The following is a 15812-nucleotide window of genomic DNA, read 5'->3' on the forward strand; positions in this document are numbered from 1 at the left end:
CCCAATAAAGCCCGATCCGGATTATTTAACTTTATTTTCTTTTTTCTTTTTAAGTCTGCACTCTTCAAAATTTTCTTATTTTAAAATTCAAAGGATAAGAATAAAGAAGAAAAGAAAAGAAAAAAAGGTATAAGAATAATACTTAAACATGAAAGAAAAATTTTAAATAAATAAGCTAATATAAATAAAGAAAGACACCAATGCACCTACCTCTTTCTGTGTTGACTTCTATTCTCTCTATTCTATAAATAAAAAAATCACCATTGCATTTATCCATTTCTTTATTGAATTTTATTATGTCTCTCTCTAAATAAAGAAAATCACCAATTCACCTATCCATTTTTTAATTACTTCTATTATCTATCTCACGATAAAAAAAAAATGTCCACCTTGGCCTAATAAAGTTCGGCCCGGCCTATTTAACTTTATTTTAAATCTGCACTCTCCAAATTTTCTTGTTTTCAAATTCAAGGGACAAGAATAAAGAATAAAAGAAAAGAAAAAAAGGGATAAGAATAATACTTAAACAACAAAGAAAATTTTTAAATAAATAAGCCAAAATAAATAAAGAAAGGCACCGGTGCACCTATTCATTTTTTTATTGACTCATATTATCTCTATTTCTCTAAATAGAAAAAACACCATTGCACTTATCCATTTATTTATTGAATTTTATTATGTCTCTCTCTAAATAAAGAAAGACACCAATGCACTTATCTATTTATCTATTGAATTTTATAATTTCTCTCTCTAAATAAGGAAAGACACCAATGCACTTATCCATTTTTTTAATTATTTATATTATCTCTCTCTAAATAAAAAAAATGTCCATCTTTGCCCAATAAAGCCCGACCCGGCCTATTTAAGTTTATTTTTTTTACTTTATTTTCTTTTTTCTTTTAAAATCTGTACTCTTTAAAATTTTCTTGTTTTAAAATTCAAGGGACAAGAATCAAAAAAAAAATGGATAGGAATGATACTTAAACAAGAAGGAAAATTTTTAAATAAATAAGCCAATATAAATAAAGAAAGGCACCAGTGCACCTATCCATTTCTTTATTGCTCCTATTCTCTCTATTTCTCTAAATAAAAAAAACACCATTACACTTATCCATTTCTTTATTGAATTTTATTATGTCTCTCTCTAAATAAAGAAAGACACAAATGCACTTATCCATTTATTTAATTACTTCTTTTATCTCTCTCTAAATAAATAAAAAATATTGATCTTGGCCCAATAAAGCTCGGCCCGTCCTATTTAACTTTATTTTCTTTTTTATTTTAAAATCTGCACTTTTCAGAATTTTCTTGTTTTAAAATTCATGGGACAAGAATAAAGAAAAAATAAAAGAAAAAAAGGGATAAGAATAATACTTAAACAAGAAAGAAAATTTTTAGATAAATATATCAATATAAATAAAGAAAGGCACCAATGGACCAATTCATTTATTTATTGACTCATATTCTCTCTATTTCTCTAAATAAAAAAAAACACCATTGCACTTATCCATTTCTATATTGAATTTTATTATGCCTCTCTAAATAAAGAAAGGCACCAATGCACTCATCAATTTCTTTTATTACTTCAATTATCTCTCTTAAATTAAAAAAAAATTCCATCTTGGCCCAATAAAGCCCGGCCCGGCTTATTTAACTTTATTTTCTTTTTTCTTTTTAAATCTGCACTCTTCAGAATTTTCTTGTTTGAAAATTCAAGGGAGACGAATAAAGAAAAAAAAAAGAAAAAAAAAGGACAAGAATAATACTTAAATAAGAAAGAAAAAATTTTAAAAAATAAGCCAATATAAACAAAAAAAGGCACCAATGCACTTATCCATTTCTTTATTGACTCATCTTGTCTCTATTTCTCGAAATAAAAAAGCACCATTGCACTTATCCACTTCTTTATTGAATCATATTATGTCTCTCTCTAAATAAAGAAAAGCACAAATGCACATATCCATTTCTTTAATTACTTATTTTATCCCTCTCTAAATAAAAAACAATGTCAATCTTGGCCCAATAAAGCTCGGCCCGGCCTAGTTAACTTTATTTTATTTTCTATTTTTAAATATGCACTTTTTAGAATTTTCTTGTTTCAAAACTCAAGGGACAAGAATAAAGAAAAAATAAAAGAATAAAAGGGATAAGAATAATACTTAAACAAGAAAGAAAATTTTTAGATAATTATGCCAGTATAACTAAAAAAAGGCACCAATGCACCAATCCATTTCTTTATTGACTCCTATTTTATCTATTTCTCTAAAAAAAAAAAAGCACCATTGCACTTATCCATTTCTTTACTGAATTTTATTATGCCTCTCTCTAAATAAAGAAAGGCACCAATGCACTTATCAATTTCTTTTATTACTTCTATTATCTCTCTTTAATTAAAAAAAAATTTCCAACTTGGCCCAATAAAGCCCGGCCCGGCTTATTTAACTTTACTTCCTTTTTTCTTCTTAAATCTGCACTCTTTAAAATTTTCTTGTTTTAAAATTCAAGGGATAAGAATAAAGAAAAAAAAAAAAGTATAAGAATAATACTTAAACAAGAAAGAAAATTTTTTAAAAATAAGCCAATATAAATAAAAAAAGACACTAATGCACCTATCCATTTCTTTATTGACTCCTATTCTCTCTATTTCTCGAAATAAAAAAAGCACCATTGCACTTATCTATTTCTTTATTGAATTTTATTATGTCTCTAAATAAAGAAAGACACAAATGCACTTAACCATTTCTTTAATTACTTCTTTTATCTCTCTCTAAATAAAAAAAAATGTCGATCTTGGCCCAATAAAGCTCGGTCCGGTCTATTTAACATTATTTTATTTTCTATTTTTAAATCTGCTCCTTTCAAAATTTTCTTGTTTTAAAATTCAAGAGATAAGAATAAAGAAAAAAAAAAAAAGGGATAAGAATAATACTTAAACAAGAAAGAAAATTTTTAGATAAATATGCCAATATAAATAAAGAAAAACACCAATGCACCAATCCATTTCTTTATTGACTCCTATTCTCTCTATTTCTCTAAATTAAAAAAGCACCATTGCACTTATCCATTTCTTTATTGAATTTTATTATGCCTTTCTCTAAATAAAGAAAGGTACCAATGCACTTATCAATTTTTTTTATTACTTCTATTATCTCTCTTTAATTAAAAAAAAATTCCATCTTGGCCCAATAAAGCCCGGCCCAGCTTATTTAACGTTATTTTATTTTTTCTTTTTAAATCTGCACTCTTCAAAATTTTCTTGTTTTAAAATTCAAGGGATAAGAATAAAGAAAAAAATGGATAAAAATAATGCTTAAACAAGAAAGAAAATTTTTTAAAAAATAAGTCAATATAAATAAAGAAAGGCACCAATGCACCTATCCATTTCGTTATTTACTCCTATTCTCTCTATTTCTTGAAATACAAAGGCACCATTGCACTTATCCATTTCTTTATTGAATTTTATTGTGTCTATCTCAAAATAAAGAAATGCACCAATTCACTTATCCATTTCCTTAATTACTTCTATTATCTCTCTTTAAATAAAAAAAAAATGTCCATCTTGGCCCAATAAAGCCGGGTCTGGCCTATTTAACTTTATTTTCTTTGTTATTTTTAAATCTGCAGTCTCCAAACTTTTCTTGTTTTAAAGTTTAAGGGATATGAATAAAGAAAAATGAAAATAAAAAAAGGGATAAGAATAATACTTAAACGAGAAAGAAAATTCTTAAATAAATAAGCTAATATAAATAGAGAAAGGCACCAGTGCACCTATTCATTTCTTTATTGACTCATGTTATCTCGATTTCTCAAAATAAAACAAACACCAATGCACTTATCTATTTCTTTATTGAATTTTATTATGTCTCGCTCCAAATAAAGAAAGACACCAATGCACTTATCCATTTATTTATTGAATTTTATTATGCCTCTCTATAAATATAAAAAGACACCAATGCACTTATCCATTTATTTAATTACTTCTATTATCTTTCACTAGATAAAAAAAAATGTCCATCATGTCCCAATAAGCCCGTCCCGGTCCATGTAAGTTTATTTTCTCTCTATTTTTTTTTTTCTTTTTAAATTTTCACTTTTCAAAATTTTCTTGTTTTAAAATTCAAGGGATAAGAATAAATAAATAAATAAAAGGAAAAAAGGGATAAGAAAATTACTTAAACAAGAAAGAAAATTTTTATATAAATAAAAAAGGCACTGGTGCACCTATTCATTTCGTTATTGACTCATATTATCTCGATTTCTCTAAATAAAAAAAATACCATTGCACTTATTGATTTCTTTATTGAATTTTATTATGTCTCTCTCTAAATAAAGAAAGACACCAATGCACTTATCCATTTCTTTATTGAATTTTATTATGCCTCTCTCTAAATAAAGAAGGACTCCAATACACTTTTCTATTTCTTTATTAAATTTTATTATGTCTCTCTATAAATAAAAAAAGACATCAATGCACTTATCCATTTATTTAATTACTTCTATTATCTTTCTCTAGATAAAAAAAAATATCCATCTTGTCCCAATAAAGCCTGATCCGGTCCATGTAAGTTTATTTTCTTTACTCTATTTTCTTTTTTCTTTTTAAATCTGCACTCTTCAAAAATTTATTGTTTTAAATATCAAGGGATAAGAATAAATAAAAAAGAAAAAGAAAAAAGGGATAAGAATAATACTTACACAAGAAATAAAATTTTTATATAAATAAAGAAAGGCACTGGTGCACCTATTCATTTTGCTATTGACTCATATTATCTTGATTTCTCAAAATAAAAAAAGCACCATTGCACTTATCCATTTCTTTATTGAATTTTATTATGTCTCTCTCTAAATAAAGAAAGACACCAATGCACTTATCCATTTCTTTATTGAATTTTATTATGTCTCTCTCTAAATAAAGAAGGACACCAATGCACTTATCTATTTATTTATTGAATTTTATTATGTCTCTCTATAAATAAAAGACGACACGAATGCACTTATGCATTTATTTAATTACTTCTATTATCTTTCTCTCGATAAGAAAAAATGTCCAGCTTGTCCCAATAAAGCCCGACCCGGTCCATGTAAGTTTATTTTCTTTAGTCTATTTTCTATTTTCTTTTTTCTTTTTAAATCTGCACTCTTCAAAATTTTCTTGTTTTAAAATTCAAGGGATAAGAATAAATAAAAAAGAAAAAGAAAAAAGGGATAAGAATAATACTTAAACAAGAAAGAAAATTTTTATATAAATAAAGAAAGGCACTGGTGCACCTAATCATTTCGTTATTGGCTCATATTATCTCGATTTCTCAAAATAAAAAAAACACCATTGCACTTATCCGTTTTTTTATTGAATTTTATTATGTCTCTCTCTAAATAAAGAAAGACACCAATGCACTTATCCTTTTCTTTATTGAATTTTATTATATATCTCTCTAAATAAAAAGGACACCAATGCACTTATCCATTTCTTTATTGAATTTTATTATGTCTCTCTATAAATATAAAAAGACACCAATGCACTTATCCATTTATTTAATTACTTCTATTATCTTTCTCTAGATTAAAAAAAATGTCCATCTCGTCCCAATAAAGCCCGACCCGGTCCATGTAAGTTTATTTTCTTTACTCTATTTTCTTTTTTCTTTTTAAATCTGCACTCTTCAAAATTTTCTTGTTTTAAAATTCAAGGGATAAGAATAAATAAAAAAGAAAAGGAAAGTAGGGATAAGAATAATACTTAAACAAGAAAGAAAATTTTTATATAAATAAAGAAAGGCACTGGTGCACCTATTCATTTCGTTATTGACTCATATTATCTCGATTTCTCAAAATAAAAAAAACACCATTGCACTTATCCATTTCTTTATTGAATTTTATTATGTCTCTCTCTAAATAAAGAAGGACACCAATGCACTTATCTATTTCTTTAATTAATTTTATTATGTCTCTCTGTAAATAAAAAAAGACACCAATGCACTTATCCATTTATTTAATTACTTCTATTATCTTTCTCTAGATAAAAAAAATATCCATCTTGTCCCAATAAAGCCCGACCCGGTCCATGTAAGTTTGTTTTCTTTACTCTATTTTCTTTTTTCTTTTTAAATCTGCACTCTTCAAAATTTTCTTGTTTTAATATTCAAGGGATAAGAGTAGATAAAAAGGAAAAGGAAAAAAAAGATAAGAATAATACTTAAACAAGAAAGAAAATTTTTATATAAATAAAAAAAGGCACTAATACCCGTATTCATTTCGTTATTGACTCATATTATCTCGATTTCTCAAAATAAAAAAAACAGCATTGCACTTATTCATTTCTTTATTGAATTTTATTATGTCTCTCTCTAAATAAAGAAAGACACAATTGCACTTATCCATTTCTTTATTGAATTTTATTATGTCTCTCTCTAAATAAAGAAAGACGCCAATGCACTTATCCATTTCTTTAATTACTTCTATTACCTCTCTCTAAATAAAAAAGAAATGTCCATCTTGTCCCAACAAAGCCCGACGCAGCTTATTTAAGTTTATTTTCTTTACTTTATTTTATTTTTTATTTTTAAATATGCACTCTTCAAAATTTTCTTTTTTTAAATTCAAGGGACAAGAATAAAGAAAAAATTGTTATAAGAATAATACTTGAACAAGAAAGAAAAATTTTAAATAAATAAGTCAATATAAATAAAGACAAGCATCAGTGTACTTATCCATTTATTTATTGACTCATATCCTCTCTATTTATCTAAATAAAAAAGCACCATTGCACTTATCTTTTTCCTTATTGAATTTTATTATGTCTCTCTCTATAAAGAAAAACACCAATTCATTTATCCATTTTTTTAATTACTTTTATTATCTCTCTCTTAATTAAAAAAAATGTCCATTTTTGCCCAATAAAGCCCGGTCCGGCCTATTTAACTTTATTTTCTTTTTTCTTTTTAAATCTGCACTCTTTAAAATTTTATTGTTTTAAAATTCAAGGGAAAGGAATAATGAAAAAAAGGCTCAATCTAAATAAAGAAAAGGCAATAGTGTACTTATCCTTTTCTTTAAGGGTATGGCTTCTATTTGGTTGCAACCTTAAACAATGCAATTAAGGAGCACCTCCAAATTTTATCATAACATGTAATTTTGTTGTAAAAAGTTCTTAAGATTATGTTAAAATCTATTTTCATATTTAATTAGAAAATTTTAAACTCCAAATATTGTTAAATCATAGACATTTATAAATACATGAAAATCTTCAAAATAGACGGTCTAGATAATATATTGCAAGATGCATCATTTCTAAGATTCAAAAACCTTTTATTTATTTATTTATATTTATACATCTCGATGATCAAATAGATGGTTTTTAACATTAAAACAACTTTTTCGAGAGATTTTTGAAGTGCATATGTAATTCTACATTTTAAGGTTGCAACCTTATATAAACTTTTCTTTATTTAATGACTCATTTTCTGTCTGAGCTGAGCCGGGCATTTCTTGTGATATTTTTAGGACAAGTTTTACCGGGCCAGGCATGAACTGAACTGGGCCTCTGGCCGGCCCGAATCATGCGAGTTATCTCAAAAGTTTGAGAAGTAAAAAGGTGTCCTTGCTTTGCTTGAGGGATTAATGGATAGTATAATCGTGCACGAGTAGGAATTGTTTTGGCAGAAAGTAAAATAAAAAACCTGAGAAGTAATTGCGTGTCTTAGAAGGCAGTAGGGAGAAAATAAAAGACATGGGGGCGGCCTTAGAAGGCAGTAGGGAGAAAATAAAAGACATGGGGGCGGCCTTAGAAGGCAGTAGGGAGAAAATAAAAGACAGGGGGGCGGCCTTAGAAGGCAGTAGGGAGAAAATAAAAGACAGGGGCGGTCATCACTCACTCGTAACGGAGTGGCGAAGGGGGAAGAGAGAGAAAGAAGAGAGAGAAAGAGAATAGGGAAAAGTAAGAAGGGTGGTTACTTTTGCAATGGATGATGCTCCACGTCAGACTGTTGGGCTGGTGTGGGTCCCACAACCCCAACACTCCCATGCTATAAAAGCGCGTTTAGAGTGAGAAAGAGAGCTGCATCCCAGTAAGAACCATTTGCCACAGACAGCAAAAAAAAAAACAAAAAAAAAAAAACATAGAAAACGTCGTCTCCAATGATTCATTGCTTCTCTCTATACTTCTATTACCTCTTTCTCTCTCTAGAACTCCCTCTTTCTCTCTAAAACTCCCTCTCTCTCTCTCTCTCTAACTAATGCACCATGCTAAGGCAAGCAAGGTCAAGGAGAGAAATATAGAAAAGGGTGACTCTTTTCTCTCGAATCATTCTTTTCTCTCTGTTCGCCTGCAACACTCTTTTTTTCTTTCCTCTCTTTCTCTCTCTAGGTGGTGGCAGAGATGAGAAGCACCCACATTCTCCTCTCTGTGTTCCTCACTCTGTTCTGTGCTTTTGTTGGGCCTGCCACATGCTATGTATCTTATGACGGAAGGTCTATTCGCATCAATGGGCAGCCGAGGATTCTCGTCTCTGGTTCCATTCACTACCCAAGAAGTGTCCCTGAGGTCTCTCTCTCATTCTCTCTCTCACTCTGTTTTTTTTCGCATTGTCCTTCTTGCTCTGGAGCTCTCTGTATCTCTTGTTTCTCTCTATTGAGATTTCTCGCTCTAGACGAGTGTTTGAACTGATGGTATGCGTTTCATTTGGGTGGTAACAGATGTGGCCGGATCTCATTCAGAAGGCCAAAGATGGAGGCTTGGATGTCATCGAAACTTATGTCTTTTGGAATGGCCACGAGCCTTCTCCAGGCCAAGTATCTCTCTTTCTCTCTCTAAGTATCTATCTCTCTGAATGTGCTTGTGTTTGAGAGAGAGAGAGAGAGAGAGAGAGAGAGAGAGAGAGAGAGAGAGAGAGGTGATTGGTCTCCTCAAATTTTTCTGCTGGATTTTAGAGATGGGTTTTTCTTTTGTTGGGTTTCAGAGAGAGAGTTTTTCTTGTTTTTCTTTTTTGGGTTTTGAGGACCAAGATCTCTTGTCAAAGACCCACATTTGTCACCATGGATTGTGTTATTGAATGAATGGTGTTTCAGTATTATTTCGAGGGGAGATACGACCTGGTTTGGTTCGTGAAGCTGGTCCAGCAAGCTGGTCTTTACCTTAACCTTCGCATCGGCCCCTATGTTTGCGCCGAGTGGAACTTTGGGTTCGTCCCTCTCTCTCTCCTCTTTTCTCTTTTAGTAATACATTTTCTCTCTCTAGGAAGTGAACCTTTCTTTTTTTTGCTTCTCACTCTGCATCTGATGAAATGATGTTTAATGATTTGTGGGCTCAGGGGCTTTCCTGTTTGGCTCAAATACGTTCCCGGCATGAGTTTTAGAACGGATAATGGGCCTTTTAAGGTATCTCTCTCTCTCTCTCTCTCTCTCTCTCTTTTTGAATGTCTAATCGTTCCTGATAGAAATTATGACGTTTTGGGGCTTTTACAAGTGTGGGCGTTTGCCTCTTAGTGGAGAAGACCAAAATTTAGTGGTGGATGATGAGAGAGATTTTCTTTTTTGCAGATGGCAATGCAAACGTTCACCACAAAAATTGTGAACATGATGAAAGCTGAGAAACTGTTCGAGTCTCAAGGGGGCCCAATCATTCTATCTCAAGTAAAAAACCCACTACCCCTCCCCACTTTCTCTCTCTAAGATGGTTGCTTTTCTCTTTCTTACCCTGTAAATTGTACTTTAACTGTTTGTGTAGATTGAGAATGAGTATGGGCCTGAAGAATGGGAGATTGGAGCTCCTGGGAAGGCATACGCAGCTTGGGCTGCAAATATGGCAGTGAGCCTTGGCACTGGAGTACCATGGATTATGTGCAAGCAAGATGATGCTCCTGATCCTATTGTACGTGGTTGTTTTCATTTTCTTCTCTCTCTCTGTCTTCTTTTATCTCCTTTCATTTTTGCTGGTTTTTTTGTGGTTCTTTTATTCAATATCAGGTTGTTGATTGACACTTTTCTCAGGCTCATTTATTAGTCTTCTTTGGATGGATACATTGGATATTGTCTCTATTGGAAGAAGACTAGTTTCTGTCCCATCATTTTTCTTGTTTTTCTCCTTTTTGAATTTCATGTCGAAACTATGATTCTTGGATTGCTTATTCCTTGTTTCCATAATAAGCAATAAATTTGATCATCCTGTGCAGCCACGGTTTAATTTTTTAATGAATTCCATTTTTTCTTGGTTAAGTTTCGCATGTTTGAATTCAATTGTCACGTTCATTTTTGTGTGTTTGTGCTTTTCTTAGTTTTTATTCACCTCACTCTGCGTTTGTTTGATTGATTGAGACTTGAGAGAGAGAGAGAGAGAGAGAGAGAGAGGATGATGGATGCCTGAATCACTGTTATTTATATCTGCAATTTGTATTGCATAGATAAACACCTGCAATGGTTTCTACTGCGATTACTTTGTGCCCAACAAGCCTTACAAACCCAAGATATGGACTGAAGCCTGGACAGGCTGGTAAATATTTTCTTTCTTCTTCAAGCTTAATATTTTACACTATTAACATGCTTTATTTTCTACAATCCGTCACTAAAAGTTCAAGACAGAAGATGTCGTTCACGTGCTAAACTTTTAGCGTCCAGTTTTCATGAGCTATACAACTATATCACATAATAAGGCTCTGGTACCTGAATTATCACAGCGTTTCAAAGTAATAAAAGGATTGTGGCTTATCTAAGCTCCAAGCTCTATTGAATTTGTTCTTGCAGGTATACAGAGTTTGGGGGCCCAGTTCCTCATCGACCAGCTCAGGATATGGCCTTTGCAGTTGCGCGTTTTATACAAAAGGGTGGATCTTTTGTCAATTACTACATGGTAAAAGCATAAGAAAACATATTCAGAAACAATAGAAAGGCTCAAGCATTTCCTATGAATTTTGACCTTCATCTATCCAACATGGTGTTCTACCTTACTATTTGCACACAAGATGTACAAGGATTCATTTTATTGATAAAAAGAGGGTGTCCTAATTCTGGTTTTCTTTGACTTACATCTATAGAATTTGTCTCTTGTTTGCGACAGTACCATGGGGGAACCAATTTCGGGCGTACGGCTGGTGGGCCTTTCATCTCCACCAGCTATGATTATGATGCTCCAATTGACGAATATGGTACTTTGTTTTCCACTAAAATGACAACTACTTATCAAACCAAAGATATGATATGTTTCTTATCAAAAAATATGCTATGTTGGAGTTATGTGCGCCCTTGTTAGAGAGATGAGATTCAAGACTTCCTGATGCTTTAAGAAGAGACCAGGCAAGATGGAATTTTATATTGTTCTACCTGTTTTTCCTTCTTATCCTCTTTTCCAAATAAGTCTGGAGGAATTGTAACAGGCTATTTGTAAGGCTTGGTGTGCAATCCTACTTCTTCCAAAACTGCTCTATTAGGAAAGAGAGATCCAAGGATGCTCCCCCCCCCCCCTCCCACACTCCCCCCACTCTCTAAGTTTGTTCGAGGAAAAGAGAGCATATTTTATTAATTTCGGTTAGTTTTGTAACCTCTTAATATGTTTTTCTCCTCCTCATAGGATTGATTAGGCAACCCAAATGGGGCCACTTGAAGGAGCTTCACAGAGCCATCAAGCTCTGTGAACCCATGTTAGTTTCTGCAGACGCAGTTGTAACTTCACTGGGAAACTACCAGGAGGTAGGCCATATTTTTCTCTATTGTATTTCTTACCTTGCACAAAGTATTGTCATACCATTGACTAAGACTAACTTCATGCTATGCAGGCTCATGTGTTCTCTCCAAAATCAGGCGGTTGTGCTGCCTTCCTTGCAAATTATGACTCTAAATCTATTGCAACAGTGCAATTCAATGGCATGCATTACAATCTCCCTCCTTGGTCTATCAGCATCCTCCCTGACTGCAAAAACACAGTTTTCAATACTGCAGAGGTCACATAGGACACCATGACCGAATTCTTTGAGTTTTTGGCTTCTGTTTTCTTTTCGAAATTTGTTTTTGACTTTAATTTGATCTACATGAAGGTGGGTGTTCAAATATCAGACATGAAAATGACCGGGACAGGCACGGAACTTTATTGGGAGTCTTACAATGAAGAAGTTTCTTCTTCCTATACTGAAGACCCAATGACAGTTGTTGGATTGTTGGAGCAAATAAACGTTACTAGAGATACCACTGATTACTTGTGGTACATGACAGAGTGAGCCACTTAACCTTTCAAACAAACACGCATATGTATTCATGTGCTTAATAAAGGTTAGGAAAGAGAGAAGCAGCCTTTAGAGAGAGAGTACTCATGTATTACTGATTTTATAAATAAAGAAAATCTGTAGACCAATGAGATAGAGCATTTATTATTTCTTGACTCATGAGAAGGTGCAATCCATTAGAAGTATTAAATGTTTGTTGTTTTGTTGTATTGTTTATTAATTTAACAGCTAACGTCCTTAAAATTCTTTCAGTGTTGATATTAGTTCATCAGAATCATTCCTTAATGGAGGTGAACTCCCTGTTCTTTCCGCTCAGTCTGCTGGGCATGCTTTGCATGCATTTATCAATGGCCAACTTGCAGGTATACTTCAAGTAGCAGATGACTGTGAATATTATTTGTATGGTTTCCATCCAACTAAACACGTTTATTTTCTTATAGTCTGAATCACATTGTATCTATGGTTTGCAGGGACTGCATATGGTAGCTTGGAAGACCCAAGATTGACATTGACAACAAATGCAAAACTGAAATCTGGCAGTAATAGGATTGCGTTGTTAAGCATAGCTGTTGGCTTACCGGTTAGTGCTTCATTACCTCTTTGTCTCAACAAACACAACACAGCAAACACACACACGCACACTTGCACATGCACATCTATTTTAATATGGGTGCGGTTTCTGTAAGGTTGCAACCTTAAACAATCCAATTAAGGCGCACCTCCAAATTTTATCTTGACATGTAATTTTGTTGTAAACAATTCTTTGATTATCTTAAAATCTATTTTTATATCTAATTAGAAAATTTTAAATTTCAAAAATGGTTAAAATCAAGTAGATCCATAAATATATGAAATCTTGAAAATGGACGTTCTATATAATGTGTTGCAAGATGCACTATTCTAAGATTCAAAAACCTTTTTTTTTTCATATTCATACATCTCGATGTCGAGATCAATTAGAGGGTTTTTCAAAAGTAAAACAACATTTCCAATAGATTTTTGAGTTGCATCTATGATTGTACATTTTAAGGTTGCAACCTTATATAAACTTTTCTCTTTTAATATTTCTTTTTTATGGAGTTGAAATTTTTAGTTAGCCTGGAAAAATAACTCTGTAATGTTGTCATTTTCTTTTTTTAATTTCAATTGCCACCAAAGAATGTGGGCAAGCGTTTTGAGACATGGAATGCTGGTGTCCTCGGCCCTGTCATGTTGAAGGGCCTTAATGAAGGAAGAAGAGATTTAACCTGGCAGAAGTGGTCATACAAAGTAAACTTCAAACATACTCTATGCTTTTCATTGAACTTAGAAATTACCTTAAGTTTGAGATCCTCAAAACAATTATACTTGTTGACATCTGGACTTTTTTGCAGGTTGGTTTAACCGGTGAAACTTTGAATCTTCACACACTTAGTGGAAGTTCTTCTGTTGAGTGGGTAAAGGGATCGCTCATCGCTCAAAAGCAACCCCTAACTTGGTATAAGGTAAGGTCCATAATCATGCTTGAGTAGCAAAACCTGAAAGTTTCTTCATTCAGCAACCCAAAGTTGGAAAAACAGATTATTCTCATTTCTTCTTTCTTGTTTTCAAGGAGCTAATACAATGGTAAAGGAAGTGAAGAAGTCTTTACTAAATGAGAAGTCACTGGATTTCTTATTGTAACTTTTTATATGCGACAAGCATATCATACAAATCTGTCTGAATGTTTTAAGCATTTTATCTTTTTGTGCAATTCCTTTAGGCGACCTTCAATGCACCTGGTGGAGATGAGCCCTTAGCCTTGGATATGGGAAGCATGGGAAAGGGTCAGGTTTGGATAAATGGCCAGAGCATCGGACGATACTGGCCTGCTTATACTGCAAAAGGTTCATGTGGGGACTGTAGTTATAGTGGGACATATAATGAGAAGAATTGTCAATCAAATTGTGGCGAACCTTCCCAACGTTGGTGAGTGACCCAACTGAGTTTATCTTTCTCACTCTAGAATTAAGCTCTTCCTTGTCAAAAAAATCAGAAAAAGGAATAAAGAACCAAGCTTTTCCTTTAACTTATTAAAAAAGGATCCATGTTCTTCTTTTCACTTATCAAGGAAACAGAGCTAAGCTTTTCCCATATAATCTGGAAGGTAACATGAGTTAAGTTTCCCAGGTACCATGTCCCTCGTCCTTGGCTGAACCCTACTGGAAATCTACTAGTTGTTTTTGAGGAGTGGGGTGGTGATCCATCTGGGATTTCACTAGTAAAGAGGTTGGTTGGAAGCGTATGTGCTGATGTATCAGAATGGCATCTGACCATTAAGAATTGGCATATCAAAACCTATGGAAAGCCTGAAAGACTGCAAAGAGCAAAGGTTCATCTTGGTTGTGACCAAGGTCAAACAATTACCTCCATAAAGTTTGCTAGCTTTGGAACTCCTCAAGGTGCTTGTGGTAACTTCCAACAAGGGGCGTGCCACTCTCCAAATTCTTATGCAGTCTTCCAAAAGGTTTGTCTACAGCTTCCTCTCATTCCCTTCCATGTCATGCTCTTTTCCTTTTGCTCGGGATAAGGTTCCGAATTATTATCGATCTTTCAAAATGTATCTCATCTCTTCCAATACCATGTTCTTTTCTCTTTAGGGTAGGTTCCAAATTCCTATGGGACCAACTAAAGGATTTGTCTTTAGACCTTGGCTTGACTAACATTGTTGGTGTTGGGAAAGTGTCTATAATCCAATTCTGGTGTGAAATATCATATTCCCTTGGGGCCATGACTGTCCAGTGAAACAATGGGTGATGGAGAGTGCGAGGAACTAAGACAGTCTGCACTCTGTATACTGTCCACCATTCATTGGACCGTTATGACCCTCATCAGTCCACTGATTCGTTACATAACTGGCGAATTTGTGACTGGTTTTTTGCCTTGAATGATTTGCTTGAATTTGTCCATGTAATTAACGCAGACGGGTCTGTTGCAGAAGTGTGTTGGGCAACAGGCTTGCGCAGTCACTATATCACCTGATGTTTTTGGAGGAGACCCGTGTTTCAGTGTCATGAAGAGGGTGGCAGTCGAAGCCATATGCAACTGAGCTTGTTAAAAAAGTTGAGATAGAAATCTGTAGAGGAATTATGTTACTACAGGGCATATATGTGAATCCAACCCTTGATTGTTTCGATATATTGTAACAATGCCAAAGTCAAGCCATTAATTTGAGTAAATGGTGATTTATCAATAAGAAACGGCCTGCTGTTGAGAAGAAAATGTCTAGGCAGTTTGAGCTGAGTGCATTTTGTACAAATATTTGTTGTTACATACAGAATTTATGTAAGAAAAGATCAAGTATGCTTGGTTATGAAGCTGAAGAAAGCCTTCTGTCCATCTCTGCTAAGACATCTCATATTCTCTTTATTTTGCTTTTTTTACAAGTCATGCTTTGAGGCCAATTGCTCTTTACATCCTAATACACCCCTCCATGCATCACCATAAGTGAAACATTCGAATTTGAGGTGCCACCACCTGCATGAAAAAGTTACTTTCTGTTAACAGGTAAAGAAAGGAATCTAACAAACAATATTGGGGGAAGTTTGGAAGACTTTGTGGCAATAGAACCCATATCTTAGGTCTAAA

General features: G+C 33.0%; 1 protein-coding gene across 8 annotated transcripts; it reads left to right on the forward strand.

The window, feature by feature from the left end:
* The first annotated feature begins 8052 nt into the window (after positions 1 to 8052).
* LOC18421921 (beta-galactosidase) lies at positions 8053 to 15561 on the forward strand. Of its 8 annotated transcripts, none has more exons than XR_016056048.1 (19): positions 8053 to 8539; positions 8692 to 8787; positions 9064 to 9176; positions 9306 to 9372; positions 9535 to 9627; positions 9722 to 9865; positions 10395 to 10483; positions 10735 to 10840; positions 11048 to 11135; positions 11558 to 11676; positions 11763 to 11927; positions 12021 to 12252; positions 12459 to 12568; positions 12677 to 12786; positions 13365 to 13475; positions 13580 to 13690; positions 13948 to 14153; positions 14355 to 14691; positions 15163 to 15551. XR_016056048.1 is itself a non-coding variant. In XM_088867544.1 (19 exons), exons 1-19 carry the CDS (start codon positions 8375 to 8377, stop codon positions 15271 to 15273), a joined length of 2532 nt encoding a protein of 843 aa, XP_088723670.1. In that variant the 5' UTR covers positions 8053 to 8374; the 3' UTR covers positions 15274 to 15561. The 8 variants fall into 8 exon arrangements, 7 of the variants coding, with proteins under 7 accessions (XP_088723670.1, XP_088723671.1, XP_088723672.1 ...); XM_088867544.1 differs by having other exon boundaries at positions 12021 to 12196; positions 15148 to 15561; XM_088867545.1 differs by having other exon boundaries at positions 12021 to 12196; positions 15163 to 15561.
* Positions 15562 to 15812: the final 251 nt, after the last annotated feature.

This window comes from Amborella trichopoda, chromosome 5, assembly GCF_054954075.1.
Source record: "Amborella trichopoda isolate Santa Cruz 75 chromosome 5, AtrichopodaSantaCruz75HAP2 v2.0, whole genome shotgun sequence".
NCBI classification, from domain to species: Eukaryota; Viridiplantae; Streptophyta; class Magnoliopsida; order Amborellales; family Amborellaceae; genus Amborella; species Amborella trichopoda.

Bases quoted from the DNA above. Each gene is read 5' to 3' on its own strand.
- LOC18421921 (XM_088867544.1), top strand. From the start codon at position 8,375: ATGAGAAGCACCCACATTCTCCTCTCTGTGTTCCTCACTCTGTTCTGT. The intron at 10,484-10,734 runs GTAAATATTTTC...TTGTTCTTGCAG, and splicing joins ACTGAAGCCTGGACAGGCTG to GTATACAGAGTTTGGGGGCC. The intron at 10,841-11,047 runs GTAAAAGCATAA...TGTTTGCGACAG, and splicing joins CTTTTGTCAATTACTACATG to TACCATGGGGGAACCAATTT.